This window comes from Hipposideros armiger, unplaced genomic scaffold (genome assembly GCF_001890085.2).
Source record: "Hipposideros armiger isolate ML-2016 unplaced genomic scaffold, ASM189008v1 scaffold_65, whole genome shotgun sequence".
Taxonomy (NCBI): Eukaryota; Metazoa; Chordata; class Mammalia; order Chiroptera; family Hipposideridae; genus Hipposideros; species Hipposideros armiger.
In genome coordinates this window covers 496,475-518,250 of record NW_017731415.1, presented here as the reverse complement: position 1 = coordinate 518,250, position 21,776 = coordinate 496,475, and the positions used below count along the sequence as shown (strand labels likewise).

Below are 21,776 nucleotides of genomic sequence, written 5' to 3'. Positions count from 1 at the left end.
AGTATTCTCCATTATTGGGTTATAAACTGCACTATTAGTATCCTTCACATAGGATTAAGGATTGAATCCATTTCAACCCAAAGTGTGGTCTATACCAGCCAGGAAAACAGGAGTAATTATCAAGCTAATTTCATCAATGCAAAGAACTAATGTAGATAAGTGATAGTACCTAATGACTTCCGGTTTTAATGGAAGGTTGAAAAGTGAAGGGGAACCCACTTACTTGAGAAATGACATTTAAGTGAATAAATAATTCTCTTCTAGGAAACTATCACTATTTAGTTCTCTGAAAACTTTTTTTTTTTTTTACAGATTTTATTGTGGGATTGGGAAATGGGGACAGCATTGGGGAATTGGGGAAGGGGAACAGCCAAGTTGTTGTCCTTCAGTCTTAGTTGTGGATGGCTCAGCTAGCTCAGCTCCAAGTCTAGTCGCCATCTGATTGCCCATTGGCAGCCTGCGGCTGCTCAGCTCATTATGTTATGTTCAATCTTAGTTGGGGATGGGCATAGCACACCATCCCATGCAGGAGTTGAACTGGAAACCTATTGTTAGGAGCATGTGCTCTCACCAGCTGCGCCATCCTGCCACCTGTTGGCAGCTCAACAGCAGCTCAGCTCGGACATAGCCCAATGGCCCATGTGGGAATCGAACCAGTGACCCTGTTGCTCAGAGCTCGCGCTCTTAACCAACTGAGCCACTTGGCCAGCCCATGAAAACTTTTCAATTTATTAAAGATTAGATTGTCTAATCTGAATTAAAGAAATGCAAAGTTAAATACAAAAAGCGGAATTTTTTTCTATAAATAAAATCATAGACTAGAAATAAACTAAACATAAGAATATAAACATACTTTCTTTTGTCCTTGTTACATTGTATACACTGTGTACATAATACAAATATAACTTAAAAAATACAGAAATATCCTATTACATTTACAAAAAAAAGTAGAGCAGTGGTTTCAAAATGTTTAAGATGAGGAGAAAAGTGACTCAAAGCCCTAGGTTTTTAAAAATCTGGGATACAAGTACAGAAAAGAATCTTTTTCTTATAACCAGCAACTTCATATAACAACTTTAGTACCAAAGGAATAGCTGTTGTTCTTTTAAGAAATGGGTCTTCTTGAGTTATAAACTTTAACACCATTTTGCATTGAAGATCGTGCATATTTAGTGAGCAGTGCACCTATGGTTTGCTTCTCTCCACACAAATCCCTGTGGGAACAATAAAAAAAATAAATGAATAGCATGAATATTTTAGGGAATATCACTTACTATTAACAGTACTAATTATTTATATCTCTCTTCCCTAAGTCCATCTTTCCAACAAGCATAAGGGTGTGTGTTTGTGGGCGAGGCAGGGTGGGAGTAGTTACTAAGTCTTAATTGAACTATATACATTACATGTATCTTCAACCTTCACAATAAGAGTATGAATAAGGTATTATTTAACCCCATATTAGATATTAGGAAACCAAGGCTCAAGTAGTAAAGGATAGAGCCAAATTTTACAGCTAGCTCTCATGTTTTCTCCATTTTATCACTCAGCCTCCAAATTAGAAATGCAAGCAACGTGATACAGTGCAGTCTAGACTCAGAGAACCTGGATACCAGGCTACCTGTGTGACCTTGTCTAGGTTACCTATCTCCCTGAACTTCAGCTTTCTCTTCTGTTCCCCAAAAAGAAGACCATGGCTGGAACATAATTAGGGGGAAGAGGAATGGGAGGACATGACCTAGAGAAAGGAGCAAGGCCTAGATCATGCAGGGGCCTTGAAAAACATGGGAAGGTGCTGTGATTTAATTCTAAGCATAATGGGAAGCCACCAGGAGGGTTTTAATTAATGAAAAAGTTGAATGTGATCTAAGTGTAAATAATGGAAGCAATGAGTTGATTATGGAAGCTGGATGGTGAGTTTGTGGAGGGTTCATTATATTATATTGTCTCTCTGAATGTTTAACATTTTCCAGAATAAAAAGTTTTAAAAGGTGGAGAGGGGAAGGAGGCAGAACAGAAGGAGGGGGACCAATTCAGAGTCAGGTACAACATGATCCATCAGGATTTGCTCATAGTTTGAACCAGGGGGGCGAGAGAACAGACGGGTGATTCCTAGATTTTTTGCTTTAGTAAGTGGATTCATGGTAGTGCTGTTAACCGAGATGAGGAAGATGAAATTAGGACAAGGGGGTACCAACAGTTCTGTTATGAGCATGTTAGGTGTGCAATTCCTATTAGACACCCAAGTGTAAATGTTAATTAGGCAGCTTGATCTAAGAATCTGGAGCTCAGGGAAAAGGTCAAGTATGAAGATAAAATTAGGAAGACACTAAATTGAAATCCAGGCCTAGATGAGGGCATCAAGGGAACACATATAAACAGAAGAGAGGATGGCCAAGAATAGTGTCCTAGGACGCTTCAACATTTAAAGATTTGGAAGAACAAGGAGACATCAGCAGAAGAGACAGAAAAGGTGCCGCCTTGGAGGAGAGAAAACCGGTATATTTCAAGTAGGAAGTGGTCCAGTGTGTCAACTAGTGCTAAGCGGCCAAGTAAACAAGGACAGACAATTGGCTACTGAATGTAGAAAGATGGATGCCATTGGGTTAAGGAGATGTCATTGGGTTAAGGAAAGAATGGGAGAGAAAGAAGCAGAGTACAAACTTTTAAAAGGAATTTTCTTGTGAAGGAGAACAGAGGACATGGGGTCCAGTTGGCTATTATTGTTTTTTAAGATGAATACCATAGAATATCGTCTTTTGGTGGGAATAATTCAGTAGACAGGGAGACACGAGGGAGGGGTGGGGTGGTAACTAGAAAATACAAGTCTTTACAAGGCGAGAAGAGATGTGTCAGTTCATGCATTATACGGGGGGACTGCAAAGGAAGTGGGTGCAGTCAGAGGCTGGCAGATTTGGCAGTGGGAAAGAATAGTGCTTGTGTTGCCTTGTCTGTTTGTATTTTCTCAAAACATAAGATTATAAGCTGAGGGTGAAGAGGAAACTGAGGGTATAGATGGTATGAAAAGAGAAAAAGAGATGTACAGTGTAAAGTGAGCTCCCGGGGTAGAAAAGTTTCATGAGGAAATGGTGCCTTGCCAGGGGCCCTGCTAAGTACCACTGAAGTTCTTAAGTGAGCCTGGCAAGCTCCACTGTCTTTTTCCTGGAAATTTTAGCTGCCCTCGTGGAGGCACTAAATAAGCAGAAAGGTGGGTTTTAATCTTTGTAGGTTTGTGCTCAGGAGGTATGACAAGACAGAGAGAGGGGGCCAAACGAGTCGTGTGTGCAGTCAGAGCTGGAGAGACTGACCAGGGAATCCAGTCTGGGTAGAGAAGGGAGTGGACTTGACAGGTGAGACAAAGTGAAGGGTTGGTAATGTTAGTGGATTTGATGTCCTCTAAGCACTGGCTTTAAGGCTACCTTGTTCTTCTGCAATCTGGCTTCTACCACACTGTTCAAGCAAGGCAGTAGAAAAGATATGAGGTGGCAATCAGAGAGGGGTGCTTGCATTAGAATTATAGTGGAGTATACAGTCTGACCTCCTTCTAAGAGTTGCAATTTGGCAGGGAGGAGGTCAAAGAAGTGCTTTTCAGAAGCTATAGTAAGGAAGGAATATAACACACACCCAATCTCCAGGATAAGTATAATATTGGGTTGTCGGAAAAGTCATGATGCATTTTTACAATGAAAAACAGGCAAAATATGTCATGACTTTTCCGACAACCCAATAGTTATGGAGAAGGACAGAGAAGACAAACCACCACTTGAGAAAGTTTCGAAGGAAGCAGTGTCCTCCGAGAGTACTCAAAAAAAAATTTTTGTGTTCTAATAATAAATATACAACCCTATGCCAATCTTTATTTCAAAAAATAAAACCCCAAAATCTGTTTTTAATAATTGACTTACTTAATATAGGGAGCAATGTCTTCTTCTGTCCACTTCTCCCTTAGAGAGAATAGACTATTAAAACGTTCCTGATCATTCTCCGGTAAATCATCTACTTTTAGCAAAAATATGATTTCTGGTCTCGAGTGTCTATCCACCAAGGCTAAACCCTATTAAGAAATGAGAAGAAAAAAGGCAGTTAAAGTAATGGTCTAATGTTTAAATATGGCTCATTCTTTTAACTTTAGCTTAGCCCAAGGCATTTAAAATGTCAGCTACCTGAAACTTACACAAACTACCCAGAGACTTACAATAGCCTTTTCATTAAAAAAAAATCCTTTAAACAGTGAATTTTCCTTTTCCCTTCTGCAGTCTGGCTTCTCCCATACAGTTTATCTAGACAGCTCGAGTTCAGTCGCCAATGACCTGTCACTGCCATATCCAGTGGGGCCTTTTCTTGGGCTCATGTCGTTAGCCCTGTATTCTTTGTTAATGTGGATTACGCCTCCCTCTTTGAATTTCTATCTCTGACATCACCGTCTCATTCTTTTTCCCCTAACTTGATGCTGCAGTTCCCTGGGCCTCTATCCTGATCTCTCTACTTGTCTCACTTATGACTGTCCTGCTTAACTTCAACTAAACCTGTGATTTCAACCACCATTTACTTGCTAGTGTCTCTAATATTTATATCTAAAACTCACATCTCTCTTCTGAGCGCCTGCTCTCTATATCCAAACCTATGTATGAACTCATTGTATTTGTCACCCAAACCTGCACAAGTCCCACTATCCCACTAGGAAGCCAAGAAAGCGAGGCATCATCCTTGATTCCATTATTCAAACTCCACACGTAAGTGGTCACTGCATCCTACAGGTTTTAAAGCCTCAACGTTTCTCACTATTCTCCATCGCCTATTTCTTTAGCCAGTACTCTCTTAGTTAGGGTTATTTAAGTGTTGAGAGTCTGGATAGTTCTTTTTCATCATCTAGTCAACCTTCCATGCATCCATCCGTCCATCCATCCATTCTCATTACTGTCATAAGTTTCTTTCCAAGAGGCAAAACTCACCAGGTTGCTCTAGATTCCAAGTGATGTTAAGGAATGACCCCACAGAGTTTTCTAGACAGAGTTGAAATTCCTTAGCACAGTCCACAGTGTCCCTCACTAACTCACTGGCACCCTTCACTCTAGTCACACCTCCCAGTGCCCCAGTTTTTATCCCTCTCTGCTTTGGAACATGCTCTCCCATATCTGCCCTTTCATCTAGTAACAGTTCACACACACTTGACAGCTAAAATATCCATTCCTTCCAAAAATCATCCTGATTGACCAGATAGACAAGCTCCTATCCTTTGTTCCTGTAACAACTTGTACATGTCCCTCCCATGGCACAGATCGCTCTACATTACAAGGAGAGATTTATATGTGTAATGTGCACCCTCCCCTCCCACTGCCGGTGCCCAGGCTGATAACTTTGAGGGCCTTGTGTGATGTTTTCTCCACAATGTCTAGCATGGTACCTAGTCATAAAAGGACTAAATACTAAGCAAATCCTTTCACTGATTTACCGATACTTACTGAGCATACACTACATGCCAGGCAGTATGCAATATGTTGGCAAGCGACAGTGAACACAATTCTATTAACGTAGAGAGTGGGGAACAACATAATTAAAAATATTTCCAAAGCTACCTGATAAGTGCCATGAAGGAAAAAATACAGGATGTTATGAAAAAGTAAAACAGAAGGCACTTTTTTTTAGAGCGGAGGGTCTCCTTGATGAAATGACTCAAACATGAGAAGGAGAAGGAGGTGGCCAGGTAAAATTAGGGAGAAGATCATTCTAGAACAAAAAGCCTTGTGTGAAGCTCCTAAGGTAGGAGAGAGCTGGATGATCCTAATAACCTAAAAGAAGGCTGGTGTGCAGTGAGCAGGAGCGAAAGTAGCAAGAGATGTAGCTACATGGGGAAATATGAAAGGCCCTGTAGACCAATATAAAAATTTTGGATTTCATATCTTAAATGCAATGGGCAACCATTAAAGTGATTTAAGCAAGATGTTCATCTAATCTGACTGGCATTTTTAAAAGAACTTTCCAGTACCAACACAGAGAATGGATTGGAGGTAGGCAAAATTAAAAGTATGGAAGGCCTGCTTAGGGATGTTATTGCTATTTAAGAGCCACGAAACTGATACTTTGGGCTAAGATGGTGCTGGTGGCAATGGAGAGAAGTCGAATCCAAACAGGTACACCAGGTGGGAACTGGGATTGATTGTAAAAGGGCCTGAGGGATCTCAATGAGGTGATAAAAATGTTCTGAAACTGGATTGTGGTGATGGCTGTGGAACTCACTGAATTTACCTAAAATCCTTTTCAAAAGAGTGAATTTTGTGATATGTAACTTATACTTCAATAGAATGTTGGGTGTTTTTTTGTTTTTTTACAGATTTTGTGATGGATTAAGTGTATAGTGCATGCCTAATGGGTGCCTAGGAAAATAAATATTGGCTCCAAACTCAGTTCCAATGCAAGTTTCATTTCACCTAGTCATTAATGTTCCCTTGTGGAGTCATGGTCACAGTCACTATCGCTATCTTACCTTAAGCTGGTCAAGCCTCGTTATCATTCCTTCAGGAACACTCTGTTGCCACACTTCTTGAAACTCAGCGAGATTGAATTTCACTGCATTTTGAAGTAACATTTGTGCTGTTGCTCTGCATATTTTATCAGCACTCAAGTCAAAATAAACTTCACCTAAGGAAAAGGTATCAGATAGTTGCATAATTTTCTTCTTACAATTAAATACACTACTAATGTTTTCTTTTATTCCACGCAGTTCACAGGAATTATATACAACTCATCTTCCACAAACCCATGGAGTTATTTTTAACATGAACACACCTCAGAAAGGCATGCGAATTTTAACATACATGAGTTAAAATGCCCATTAAAATATGTTCCGAGTCGTACCTTCCTCTACATATTTCCTTCCATAACATTTAAGACAGTGTTCGATCATCTCCCTGGAAAATTTAAAACACTCATTTGAAAAGTTATCACATTTGTATGCATTATATTTTAAATACTACTGCTAACTAGAAACTAAGATATAAGTTTGAACTATTACATTGTTTTGTACACCTGAAACTAATAAAAACAAATTTTTAATTAAAAAAACAAGCTATAAATTTGAGATTTGAAATAGTACGGGATTTGGGTTGCCAAATAAAACTTTACATTAGGAACTAATTAAAATATACTGGGAAGCTGCCATGTGCCAGACCCCATGCTAAGTATTTTTACATGAATTATGTGAGCATGCATGAATCATGTGAGCACGCATTATTATAAAATAGCTTAAATATAATTATATTTTTATGCAAAAAAAACCAAACATGATGCACATTTATTCACCCCAGTGACCAAATTCCCAAGTCCTTCTTGGTTGTATATTTTTTTCAATTTCTGTAAGATATCAAAACAGAAGTAGTCTATGCCCTGGGTTTAGTTCCACCCTGGAAAAGAATTTTCTTCCCCTTAAGGAAATCTGGAGGGACAGTGATTAAAATACTTACTCTGGCTCTAATGGTCCAAGTTCCTGAAGGCATATACTCAAAGGAACTTTACTAAAAGACCAAGATTCGGAATCCACAAGCTGAGTTACATGATTCAGAAGTTTCATCTCATAATCAAATTCAAGAATCCTCCAATAACCTACAAATTCCAAAAGTTATTTTTTTCCAAGAACATATTAAGCAAATTAACTGACTAATAAATTGATAATGTAGCAGCATGTTCTTGCCCACTGCAAAAAAGGAGACACTAAGAGTCTTAGCTTTCTTCACCAGCAATGCTGTTTGTTACACTTTTCTCCCAGTCATTACAAATTGTTTCTGGAGGGAGATCGAATGGTTTTTTTTTTTTTTTTAGCTGAGCCGTCCTGCTACCTGTTGGTAGCTCAGTGGCTGCTCAGCTTGGGCTGGACTCGAACCGCTGTTTCTCAGAGCTCAAACTCTTGAGCGAGCTCTTAACCAACTGAGCCACTCGACCGGCCCTCGAGTGGTTTTTAAAGAGTACTTTACATATGATTAACACTGATTTTTTTCAAGTGCTTTAATACTCAATTATCTCACAATTATCATGTTCTCAATGGGAATATGGGAACCTGTAGCTGATACAATCATTTCATTGGAATGTCGTACAAATGAGGTGAAGGTCATAGGTTTGATATTCCACACAGTAACTTCTGTTGTGGGGTCCTGCCATGGTTATCATTCTCATCTCAGCTATCTTGCAGAGGTGTTCTCATGCTCAAAAAAATGTCTCTCTAGCTCATTCAAGAGATAATAGATTCAGAGGTATGATGTAGACCAGTGGCAAAATAAAGGCTGGGTATCAAGATACTTTTCTCTATTCCCGTGAAAGATTTAAAAATGGAATGGTAATGTAAAACTGAGAAACAAAGCTAGGAATGATTTCTGCACCCCTCCCTCCCTACATACACCAAAATTTTATCCATCCCCATGCAGTAAGTGAATAATGCACAGGGCTACGTTAAAACCCACTGTTGTTTTTTTAACCTTAACATTTACAGTACCCATATACCATAGCAATTAGCAGCAGGCATCCATAATTAAAAACTTTATTTCCTATCCTTAGGACCAAACATGTCTCAAGAAACCACCCCAAAGAGCTAAGTGCTCCCAGTCCGTTCTAAAGTCGTGTGTAGTTGCTTTACTCAGCATAATTTGCCACATTTGAGAGTTAAGGTCTCAGAAAAACTAATCTTGCTTGGAAGATTGTGAGCAAATTGAACAGTGCATCTACCAACCCATGCCAATTTCCTCCTTCTCAACACCTGGGTGCAGAGAGAGGTAAGCTGCTTCTCTGGGTAAGCTTAGAAGGGCTGAAAAAATGCACACAAACATCTCCTGAAGTATTACTGCAGGCCCAGATGCTGGGAGAAAAGCTCCAACTCCAGACCAGACACCAGTCAAAACACTCAAGACACTACTGGGCTTCTCCACCAACCAGAGACCAACACACACTACTGCATCTTTTACATACTCGTAGGTAATATTATATAAACTATTGAACACATATTCAAAAATACGTTAAGAGTTATCACAAGAAGAAACACAGTCCCATCTTCCAAGCAATTTGGCAAGATAATGAGGTTATTAAGTTAATTCTGAACCTGGAGTTGGAGTTCAAGTCAACCTGGGTTCTAAGCCTTATCCTATCACTAACTCATCAGTAGTCCTGGACAAATCAGTTTCCCTTTCTAGGCCTTATTTCCTCACCTTTTAAAAACAATAAAGGGATTAGACTACCTGATATCTAAGACCTTTATCAGTCCAATATGGTTCTTCCATTACCGCTTAATCCAAAGAAAAAGGGCTGTAAGGGGCAGTTAAAGCCAATGGCTACACTCAGACCTCCTCATGTAAAGATCACATGTAGTCTCTACCCCACACCTGGAAATACAAATAGCATCAACCTTGAGCCCAGAGGATTAAATAAATAACACGCAATAGGGTGAAGATGTCCAAAATCGTCTCTCTCTCATATGATGTCCAATTTTATAGTCATTAATAACAATAGTAAGTAATGATACCTCCAATCTCACAGGCATTTAGAACTTGTAATTGGGCCATTATTTCTTCTTCACTTGCCTGAATTTGATCAAGCAAATCTTCAGTTGTATACTAAAACAAGAAAGAAAAAAAAAAACATTCTTAGGGCCTTTGAGTAATACTGTTTTAAATTAAATTTATTGGGGTGACAATGGTTAATAAAATTACATAGGTTTCAACTGTACAATTCCGTAATACATCACCTATATATCATATTGTGTGCTCACCACCCAGAGTCAGTTCTCCTTCCTTTACCCTTTTCTGCCATCACCCCTTCCCCCTAACACTCTGGTAACCACTAAACTGTTATTTGTGTCTATGAGTTTTGTTTCTTTATTTGTTTGTCTTGTTCCTTCGTTGCCTTCACTTATCCCACTTATGAGTGAAATCATGGTTCTCAACTATTTCTGTCTGACTTATTTCGCTTAGCATAATAATCTCAAGATAAATCCATGTTGTCACAAATGGCAGTATTTCATCTTTTCTTATATATTTTTAAGACTATTGAGTTTGAGGGAATAAATACATAGGACAGATTAAGGCAATATTATACACTAGCTCCATTTCTTTTGTTCATGTGTATGATTACTACACGAAGTCAGTGGATATCTTAGACAAAAACATAGGGGTAAATCTCTGTGATGTTGAATTTAGCAATGGTTTCTTAGATAGGACAACAAAACACAAGCAATAAAAGAAAAATAGGTAAGTTAGACTTCATCAAATCGAAAAAGTTTTGTAGTTCAAAACATCATCAACACAAAGGGACAAATATTGCATGATTCCACTTATATGGGATATTTATAGTCAGGTTCACAGAGACAAAAAGTAGAATAGTGGTTGCCACAGGCTGCAGGCAGGACACACTGGGGAGTTAGTGTTTAATGGGTACAGAGTTTCAGCTTGGAAAGATGAAAAATTTCTGTGAATGGACAGCGGTAATGGTTGCGGTACAATGTGAATATACTTAATGTCACAAAACTACACACACATGGTTAAAATGGTAGATTTTATGTATGTACCTTTATAATTTTTTAAAAATGAAGTGAAAAGGCAACCCAGAGAATTGAAGGAAATATTTGCATATCATATATCTGATAAGGAACTTGTATTTAGACTACATAAAGAACTCCCCTGCAACTCAGTAATAAAAAGACAAATCACCCAATTAAAAAATAGACAAAGAGCTACTGAAGTGACATTCTCCAAAGATATATAGTCAACAAGCACATGAAAAGATGCTCAACATCATTAGTCATTAAGGAAATGCCCATCAAAACCACAATGATACCACTTGGATGGATATAAAAAGACAGATAATAACAAGTGTTATCAAGAACGTGGGGAAATTGAAACCCTCATACAATGGAAATGTAAAATGGTGCAGCCACTTTGGAAAACAGTCTGGCTATGTCTTGAAAGGTTATACAGTTACCACATGACATATCAATTCCACTCTTAGGTATATACCCAAGAGAAATGAAAATATAAGTCCACTAGAAACTTGTACATAAATGTTCACAGCAGTGTTATTCATAATAATCAAAAAGTAGAAACTACCCAAATGTCCATCAGCTGATGAATGGGTGAATAAAATGTGGAATATCTGAAAAGTAGGGTATTATTCAGCAATAAAAAAAAATGAACTTCTGATACATGCTGCAGCATGAATGAACCTGGGAAATACGATGCTAAGTCAAAAAGAAGCCAGTCAGAAAAGGCCACCTACTATAGACTCTGTCACACAAAATATCCAGAAGAAGCAAATCAACAGAGAAAGTAAATTATGGTTGCCTAGAGCTAAGGTGGGAGAGGTAAGGAGGGAAAGGTAGGATTGGAAGGTAATTGCTAAAGAGCATGTGGTTTCTTTGGTGGGTGATGAAAATGTTCTAAACTTCTATATGGTGATGACTGCACAATTCTGCATATGCACTAAAAACTGTTGAATTATACTTTAAAATGAGTGAATTGTTTGTTATATGAATTATATCTAAATAAAGCTGTTACAAAAAAGAAATCAATCAGCCAATGGATTAAAATAGAACTTTTGATGTAAATATGGTCTTCAGAATACCAGTAGAGTTCTACAATTTTGAGTCACGTTAAAAACTTAACATTTTTTTAACTTGGTTTATAAATTTGTTTCCATACTTCCAGGAATTAGGCAATCCTGATATTAGAGTAAGAATGCTTTCCATAATGTATTTATGTAATACATAAAATCCAATACTTATCATAATTCATTTTCTCAAGAGTCTCTAATTACAATTTTTAATTATTAACAAATAAAAATTAATTTACCCTGTAAAAAACTATTGTTGCATAGTTCAGGAACATGAGCTTTCAACTATGTAACCATCACCATGATATCTAGGATTTGCTTTATAATACTCCAGGAAAAGAAAAACAAGGTAGGAGAAAGATTGACAAAATATCGATAAATGTTCAACTGGGTGATGAATATATGGGAGTTTTTCCACTTTGGGGTATGTTTGACATTTTCATAATATAAACTAAAAAGTAAGAATGCCACCATTAAGTGCCTCTAATCATAGCTCTATGTTTTTTTAAATTCCAAATTAAAAAATGAAAATAATAGTCTTACTTTTGAGCAATTTGAATCCTTTTCTTTTTGACTGTCAGGTCCTTCGTAGGTATTCTCCATCAAAAGTCTCTTCAGCTTCTTTAATTTAGGTCTACATCTTCTTAATTCCCAATAATTATTAGAAAAACCAAAGATCTAGAAATTAATCACATATCATAATCTTTTAAGGGCTGTTCTGAAAGAAAATTTCATACAAAATTTCAACCAACCCATCTGCCCTCAACAAGAAGCAAGAAAAAAGAGAGACTGGATTTCTGCTTTTTGTTAGGAAGGCACTCATCCAGCCAACTCAGGCAGATAGAGGGGGATCTTCATGAAGCATCTTCTCAAACTCCAATTAAAAACATGCTGCCAACATAGTGAGAGCCAATACTTGCACTCCATATCTCAACTGTCTGGAAACTAGAGTATGCCCAGAAAAGAAGGACCAACCAGGATGGTGACAATTCTGCAAAGCAGGTAGAAACAACTGAAAATGAGTATTGTTAGCCTGAAGAACAGAAAAATGAAGAAAAGACATTATCACAGTCATCAAATAATAAAAAGATGTTCAAGGGAAGAAGGAGAACCCTTGTTGCTCATGATGTAAAAATTAAGCAGAAGTTAAGGGACAGAGACTTCTATTCAATGCAGGAGCTTCTTTATTTAGAATTGTAGCTGGTTCTTTATTGGACGTATGGAACAGTGAGAGGCCTACCACTCACAGAAATCCAGCCGATAGTTGCTAAATAATGGATAAATATCTGTCATCCCGCTCGGTATCTCTACAACTTGCCTAGTGTCTTGCACTTAGTAGGTGTCCAATAAGTATTGCACATGAAAAGAGAAAAGGAGGAATTGGATTACCTCTGGGGTGCCCTCCAATTCAAAAATAGAAGGTCAGGGAATGCTTTTATTCTCAAAGTAGTATAAAGCTTGATTCACAAGACAAGGCCCAGAGGCTGATGGGATGCTACTAAATTTAAGGCCTTCAAAAAGAGGAGCTTAAGGACCAAACCAGAAAGACTGATTTCACAAACTGGCAGTCTGCTGGCTATATCCAGCACACAGACGTTGGTGTGTGCTTTTGTATTAGGAGAATGGAAGTTAAGTGTAGCACAGAGCTTAAATTAGTGGCCAACATTGAACAGTTAGGAATTTTTGCCCCAAAGTCTAAATTTCAAGCTTTATTTGGGAAAAAGAAATCAGAAGATCCAGCAATGCTGAGTCTGCATTCCTTCAAGGCCAAGTAGTGGCCACTCACCTACTCAGGGCTTGTGCTGTCACATTTGCCATAGACCTCACTATTCCCTATTACTCCTGAGACTGGGCATCCACCACCATTTCCAAAGGCCAGCCTGCTTTGTTCACATGCATTCCTTACCTCGCCCTGTTAGGTACCGGAAGTACAACCACAGATTAAAACTTTGGTTAGGAGAACTTTGCTAAGTTTTACTCAGTCTCAGTACACAGAATTCCCATAGCGAGAGCTCAAAGGTACTCACAGATACTGTTAGACCCTCACAAAAACACCTACAAAACAGGTGATGAGAAAACAACATCTTTTACCAAAGGATAAACTGCCAATGCTTCTAGTTAATTACAATGAAAGACATAACCCTACAAAAACCAAAATACAATATTTATTGCAAGTTCTTCTGTTCTAGCAACATCCTATAAATCACTGAGATGTCCCAGTACTTTCCCTCATTTCTATTCCAATTGTATTTTCACAAAAGTACTTGGCTTGAAGTCATTCTGAGAGAATTAAGGGCTGTGCTTTGATTGTTATATGTGTAACAATCTAGCCAAGAGGGAGACTTTTGTTTGGTATCTGCCATCAGTAGTCCCCCCCAAAATTTAAGAATTTGTAATACACGACTATAGACAGTAATGAGCTAAACCAACTTCAAAGATGAGCAACACAGTTCCCTCAAAAACTCAATTCTTCATTTCTCTATGTCATAAATATTACCTAACACACTAGTTACGGTTTGAAGGAGTCTCCTCTCAAAACATAGCCACAGAAAAACTTACCAAAAACAGAGGCCGGCCGAGTGGCTCAGTTGATTAAGAGTTGGATTAAGAGCGTGGGCTCTGAGCAATAGGGCTGCCAGTTCGATTCCCACATGGGCCGGTGACACTGTGCCCAAGCTGAGCTGTCGCTGAGCTGCCAACAGGTGGCAGGATGGCTCAGCTGGTGTAACAACAAGATTTGCCTGCTAGATGGTGGGCTACACCCACCCGCAACTAAGACTGAGCTCGGCACCTTGAGCTGAGCTGCCGCCCGGATGGCTCAGTGGATAGTGTGCGCTCTTAACAACAAAGCTGCTGGGGTTCGACTCCCACATGGGATGGTGGCTATGCCCACCAGCAACTAAGACTGAACTCGGCACCTTGAGCTGAGCTACCACCTGGATGGCTCAGTAGATAAGAGTGTGCGTTCTTAACAAAAAGGTTGCCGGATTCAACTCCCACATGGGATGGTGGCTACGCTCACCCGCAACTAAGACTGAACACAGCACCTTGAGCTTAGAGGCCATGAGCTGCCGACAGGAAGCCAGATGGCAACTGGCGCCATCCACAACAAAGAGTGAAGAACAACAACTTGGCTGGTCCCCTTCCCCAAGCTCCCAGCACTGTTCCCCTCCCGCAATTCGCCAATAAAAAAATCTTTAAAAAAAAATAAACTTACCAAAAATAGATAAAACTCCTAGAATGAGTCACCTAATAGCAAACTTTCTACGTTACAGAAAATGACCAACTTGTCTGGGACTTAAAAATTAAACTGGGAAAACAAAGACAACTTCACAAGACTACGAACAAAATAATGCTGAAAAATTTCAAATTTCATTAGAGAATTTCTCAGATTTTCTGTGATTATACATTACATACCCAAGGTTTTTAATTAAAGGCAAGATTAGGACATGTGTTGTCATTCTCCTACTTATATAAATCAGGAGACAGAAAACAGTACCTCAGTGTGAATGATGTTACAGTGTGCCTCTTCCATCTTCAGCTGGTCTGGAGTTTTACAACCAGGAATTACAAGCAACATATTGGAAGTGTCTGCTATCCTCAAGTCATATGTTTTGTCTTTACTGCACAGTATAGCTGGCTCATCTTTATCACCACGAATCACAAAGCTACAGGAAAAAATGGGAAAAGAAAATGCATGGTCTATTGAAATGCCAATGGACATCTTCATTATAAACAGTTCCAACATCCTCCTGGCTGGTAGAGTTTAAAATGTTTCCTGAGGGAGGCTGGATCTGGCCCCTGCTCTCATAGGCCCCATGATAAGCTCCACAGAGCAAGAACTGGGCCAACTGAGAGCCAATAGAGCATCAGGTGGCCTCACTAAGGAAAAATAACTCAACACAGGCAAGAAAGAGTCAAAGAGGCCAAATGTCACCACATGGCAAACTGCTGGGAAGAACACAAGACGAAGCTTAAGTCAAGATGTCACACTTCTAAAACAGGCAAAAGCAGTTATTTCTGAAACTTATGCATAGGCATCTTAGGGAATCTTGTGAAAACACAGATCGGGATTCAGTAGGTCTGGGATGGGACCTAGGCATCTGCATTTCTATCAAGCTCCCCGATGATGACCATGCTGCTGGTCCTGGTTCCCACCCAGGAGTGGTCCTTCTTGTTTTGTTCTGAGACTCCCCTAACAATCAAAGGAGCACATCCTGGCCTAACCATCAGCTATGTCGCAAAGAAATTGGGACCTTGTGAAAATAAGGCCACAGTGCTGATGAAAAATATGAAAAAGATATGTTTACAAACTAGTCTACCAGAAGTCTCTGACAAAGGGTCACAGGTGGGAAAAAACAAGAAGAAGGAAAAGGAAAAAGAAAGACCAAAGACAAAGATGATGAGGGCAGCCAGGTGGTTCAGTTGGTTAGAGCTCATGTTCTAAGCAACAAGGCTGCCGGTTCAGTTCCCACATGAGCTGGTGGGCTGCGCCCCCGCCTCCCCCCACAACTAGAGTGAAAACTGCGACTGGACTTGGAGATGAGCTGTGCCTTCTACAACTAGACTGACACAACTACGTGACTTGGAGCTGATGAGTCCTGAAAAAACACACTGTTCCCCAATAAAATTTCAAAAAAAAAGACAAAGATGATGAGATGATGAGAGTTGGCTCTAGCAATTTTCCTTGTCTATAAAGCATTTAACCCTCTGGTATACGATTCACTTCTTTTAAATAAATGATTAAAAAAAAAAACACCTGAAATAGAAAGCTGTGTAAATACTTTTTAAAACTAAGCCTTCATTTAAGTAAAAAGAATAAAAGGTTTTTATTAGCCTCCTGGTGCTAATAACATTTAATATTCCCAAGTGCCTACCCTGTTAACATTTATTTCAACATTGTACTATCCCTGCTTTGAAATATTTTTACAACTACCCCTCCCCCCACAAAAAACATTTTTTAAACACACATTTCCAAGTGAGCTAGATTAACTATAACTGGACAAAGAGAAGATCCTCACACCTGAAGTCCTTTCTCAAAGCCCCACCCACTCGAGTGGGATGAAAACCCATGAATAAGGTTCGTTCTTCAGTTCCCTTAAAGATACTTCAGAGATAGCATCTGAAGACTGGCCAGTTAACTCTGTTTGATGGGTAAAGTGTGAAAACTGAAAGGCAGCCTAAAGAATACAATTTAAAGGAACCTACGAGAGAACAAACTACCTAATAAAATAAAACGTAAGTGTTGGGGGAACCGGCAGTGCAGTAGAGTCAAACCGCGGCTCAGGAGTTGGGACTGCAAAATTGAGAGAGAGATTCTTTAGACTCTTCCTTTGACTGTGTTTTTTAATCCACGGTCTTGCAGCAAATGGGTAGCTAACCTAGAATTAGAAACAGCTTCAGAACCTATTCGGTGACCCCAAGAAGGTCTGGTTTGGGGAGGGGGGGTTGAGGGCCTTCCACAATTACCAAGTCTGTAAAACGATTTTAAACGTATTCCCTACAGTCCTACCCATTGTCTGGGTAAAATAAATATAAGTGCAAGGCAAGAAGAACTGTATAAATATGAGACATTGCCTTTGGATTTTAAGGTAGAATGGCCAAGGGTTTTCTGTGTAGCCCGTGACATCACCGTTAACATCTTCAAAACTTCACTTACGTTCTACTATATTTCCTGACCTGTTTCCGCTGACAGGCCTCCAAGATCAGCTGCAGCGGTCCTATTGGTCACCTCAGTTCAGCTAACTGCACCGCCTAGCAGTGGCATGGACAAAGCCTGCTGTGCGCACCTCCCCCCCCGCACCCCCCCACCCCCCACCCAGGCAAATCAATGCACCTCTCAGGCCCAGTTTCCTCATCCTGCGTTTTCCCGCAGAGAAAGTCAGAAGGTGGCTGGCACGAGGCTGGAGGCGCGGTAGACTACCCCAGCTCACCTGCTTCCCGCCTCCAGCTGCTGGCACAGCGCGGGCTCCAGCTCCAGGAGGCAGAAGTCGCCGGCGGCGGCGGCGCTGGCCTCGGGGCGAAAGCCCAGGCAGTGCACGGCCGGCAGCAGCTCGGCGGGGTTCAGCTTGGCGATCTGCAGGGTCGCGTCCACCTCCTCGCGGGTCCTGCTCATCGCTGCGCGGAGTCAGGGGTTGAGAGCGCGAGAACCGAGGTCCGGACGCTGCTGGGATCATATAAAACACACAAGAACCAAAAGAGACCGTTCCTAAAGCGCGCCAAGGCGGCTGGGGGCGTGTTTCCGGGGCGGAGCGCGCCGCGGGCGCGTCCCTGGAAGGTCCAAAATCTCCGTGCGCCAGCAGGGCAGAAGTCTAGTGGTCGCAGGCGGAGCAGCGGCTGCTGCAAGGAAACCCGCATCGCCCTGCGATCTCTGCCTACGCTCTCCGAGCAGAGCCGCGACCCTGCGGGGCGCCACGCGCAACCTTCAGCCACCCTTTCCGCTGCTCCCACCCCCTTGATTCCCGCCAATACCCCCATTTCCTCGCAATCAAAATAGTCTCATCTTCTGCCACTGGCGCGCCTTGTGATAAGCGCTTTGCATGCTTAATTTCACAGACCCGTCACCACACCCCTGTAAAGTGGGCTCTTGTATCCGTTTTGCAAATAAGGAATCAAGCTCCTTGCCCTTGGTCGCACAGCCAGGAGATGACAAAGTCTGATTCCAGCCCAGGCTATGATTCTAAAAGCATCCTCCCGGGATGGGTGCAAACACCGTTGGGATTGGTGCAAACATCATTGGCCGGGAGCTAGGCCCTGGTAGAACTGGACGGAGCGTCTCACTTCTTTGGGTCTGGAGACCATCATATCTGGGAGACAATGCCTTGGATTAGACCCATGTACTGGTTGAGTGCTTAGCCTGTGCCAGGTGGCAGGCTGGGAGCCGTGTCAAGAGCAATGCAAACTCTCTGCTGCTGGAAAATTTCTGTCTCTCCTGCGGGAGGCAGGCAAACTCGTCACTGCACGGTGTGTAAAATGCCCACTTGGCGTTCTCCAAGGTGTCTGCTACACCAAATCTTACAATGACCTAAATGCAAAATTTTCAGTTCAGAAGAGCTCATCAGTACACCCACATACATGAATAACGTGTAACAGCATAAAGTGGTCGACCCTCCCAGGGGTGCTTGCAGTCTCAGCTTGAAATTTTTGCTGCCCCTGAGAGCTGAATCAGCCTGGGAGGAATATTCCAGTTAAGAGATGGTGGCCTCGGGGCGGTCCAGCGGCTCAGTTGGTTAAGAGCTCACTCAAGAGTGCGAGCTCTGAGCCACAGGGTGGCCGGTTGGATTTCCGGCCCCGAGATGAGCTGCCACTGAGCTGCCAACAGGTGGCAGGATGGCTCAGCTTAAAAAAAAAAGCGAAATGATGGCCTCCACTAGTTTGTGTGAATCAGACTTCCGTAGAAGTAAAAAAAAAAAAAAAAAAAAGGGGGGGGGGTGAGTGGTTGAATGCAAAGGAAATGAGCTGACATTTTCTTTCAACTCCTGCGTGAAATTATATGCAAATACATAGTAGGGCATCCCAGCGGTCTGGGTGGTGTGTTTGTTGATGGTGGAATGGTTCCTATGACCTACTTCTTCATTAACTTTCTCTTCTACGACAGTTGAATTCAGTGGAGCAAAATGCTGAATATGAAGGGCTTAGCCTGATGAGAATTTATGATTAGGAAGGGAATCTACCATTGTGGATGCTCTATTATAGGGGAAATCCGCTACAACGGAAGCATCTTAGTATAAGGAGAATCCTGGCATTTACACTAGACAGGCCTAGCTTAGAATCCCAACTCTACTCTTAATAGCTTTGTGACCTAGAGGAGTTTACTTAATTTCTTAGTCCAACTTCCTTATCTGTAAAAAGGAGCTATTACTACCTACATTTTAAAGTGCATGTAAAGCAAAAGATGTTTAATAAATGGCAGCTTTTTGTTGTTACTTATTAATTTATTCTTACTTATTAAATAATGTTACTATTAATCAATTAATGACATCAGATTATTGCTATTCTTGCAGGGAGTTGGGCCGCGGTTCCTCTCTTAAAATAGAATGATGATAGTTTTTATTAATTTTTTTAAATCATGATAATGGATATATTTTTCTAAAGTAAAAATTTTTCTATGTATTTTTCTTAAATGTTTGAGGCTCGCTCAGTCATTTATCTGGTGATAGGAATTAAAAAAAACTCTTTTAACAGTTAAACAATTACAGAAAAACTTCAAAAGCGCCAACCATACTAAAACTGATTAGTTTTCATGGCCACTATACACTTGATTATAATATTCATATATTGTGTTTCATAGTATGAAAAGCAAATTTTATTTAGTAAACCATAGTTCACATAAGAATTACATACGAGCCCTTTTTGTTTGTTTCTCTCTTCTTTATTCTTTTTTAATTTGTGAAGAGCATGGTGATGTCCAGGCATTCAAAACTTAAAATGTCTCATAATAATGGCCTTAGTTTGGATCCTTTTTTCCTGTTACTGTGCCCTTCTGACAGGTTTTCCTGCCTTCTATATCCCAAATCCCAAGACTATGATATAATTAATATTTTCGGACAAACAAAAGATAAATCCATAGATAACAACCAGCCAGAGATCAAAGATCATTTCCTGGTTCCCAAATATCGTTCCCATTTTTAATGATGTATTTACTTGGCAGCCTCTCACATTAGTAGTTCCTTCATTCATACTGTTTTTAATTTCTGTCTCCACACAGAAATTAAAAACAGTATCAATTAAAAACAGGGGTAATGGCAGAAATGAATGCTACCCTCAAAGACTTAAGGGTGCAAAGGTAGTGGGTCCACTCATACACCCATTTATTGGGTTGTCAGAAAAGTCATGACGTATTTTGTCTATGTTTCTCAAAGGTCATTTATTTATATAAAGAACAAAGATCAATGATATTGCCCATTTCATTCAATAACCCTTTGACATCTTTCAGTGAGCTTCATAATTCCTCATTCATAGAAGGGCCTGTCTTTATTTGTGAAAAACTGAACAAGGTGCTGATTTACAGCCTCATCTGAATTGAACGTTATACCACGCAGGGAGTTTTGAAGAGAGCGAAACAAGTGGAAGTCTGACGGCACAAGGTCAGGCGAGTATGGCGGGTGTGGCAGCACATCCCAGCCAAGCGACAATAATTTTTGACAGGTGATCAAACTTGTGTGTGGTCTCGTGTTGTTGCGATTGAACACAACTCCTTTACAATTAACAATCTCTGAATGTTTCTGGATGATAGATTTGTTCAAACTGTCCAATTGCCGACAGTACACATTTGAATTGATTGTTTGGTTCCTTGGTAGGAGCTCGAAAAACACGACACCTTTAAAATCCCACCACACTGAGAGCATAACCATCCTCTGATGAATGTCTGCTTTTGATGTTGTTTGAGGCAAATCATCACATCGAGACCAAGACCATTTGCACACCACCTTGTTGTAAACAATCCACTTCTCATCAACAGTTATCATTCGCTTCAAAAAAATATCATTTTCCTCACATTTAATGAGCATATTGCAGATATTTATACGCATTGTCAAATGAACTTCGTCGAGTTCATGCAGAACCCAAATATCAAGCTTTTTTACATATCCCAACGTCTTCAGGTGGTCATGAATGCTTGAATGATGAATGTTCAATGTTTCTGCAATCTCTCGTGTTATGTAATGTGGGTTTGACTCAATCAATGCCTTTATTTTGTCGTCATCAACCTCAGTGGGCCTCCCTGACCGAGGAGCGTCATTGAGATCAAAATCATGAGCATAGAATTTTGTGAACCATCGTTGGCACTGATATTCTTATAGAGCATTGTCACCGTAAACTTTATGCAACTTTCTGGAAGTTTGACGCGCATTCTTCCTTTGCGTACTCACTTTTACTAATAAATTTCTTGCTGTCCTATGCTGCACAAACTCTGTCTCTTGACTGCATTCTTTCCTTCAAGAAGACAAGAACCGAGGTACAAACGTCATTCTTGGTAACAAGAGAAGAGCCTATCATGCATTAAACATGTGTAATTAAACACATTAAAATATTTTTCCTCAATATTAAAAAAAACCAACATGCAGACAAATAACTTCAAATAGACAGGTAATACATCATATGTGAATTGAGAGAGGAAAGGAGGGAGATGGGAGAGAGAAAATAGTTGTTCATCTTATTTTGAGGCACAGATTAAAGGGAGACAAGAGTAAAAGGAG

At 40.2% G+C, this 21,776-nt stretch overlaps 1 protein-coding gene across 1 annotated transcript; it reads right to left on the bottom strand.

The window, feature by feature from the left end:
* Nucleotides 1–790: 790 nt before the first annotated feature.
* On the bottom strand, nt 791–17,915 carry DSCC1 (DNA replication and sister chromatid cohesion 1). Its single transcript, XM_019642094.1, has 9 exons — nt 17,514–17,915; nt 15,080–15,248; nt 12,124–12,258; nt 9,500–9,590; nt 7,458–7,596; nt 6,853–6,905; nt 6,482–6,636; nt 3,903–4,051; nt 791–1,214 (listed from the first exon to the last, which is right to left on the bottom strand). The coding sequence occupies exons 1-9, from the start codon at nt 17,693–17,695 to the stop codon at nt 1,106–1,108; spliced, it is 1,182 nt and encodes a 393-aa protein (XP_019497639.1). The 5' UTR covers nt 17,696–17,915; the 3' UTR covers nt 791–1,105.
* Nucleotides 17,916–21,776: the final 3,861 nt, after the last annotated feature.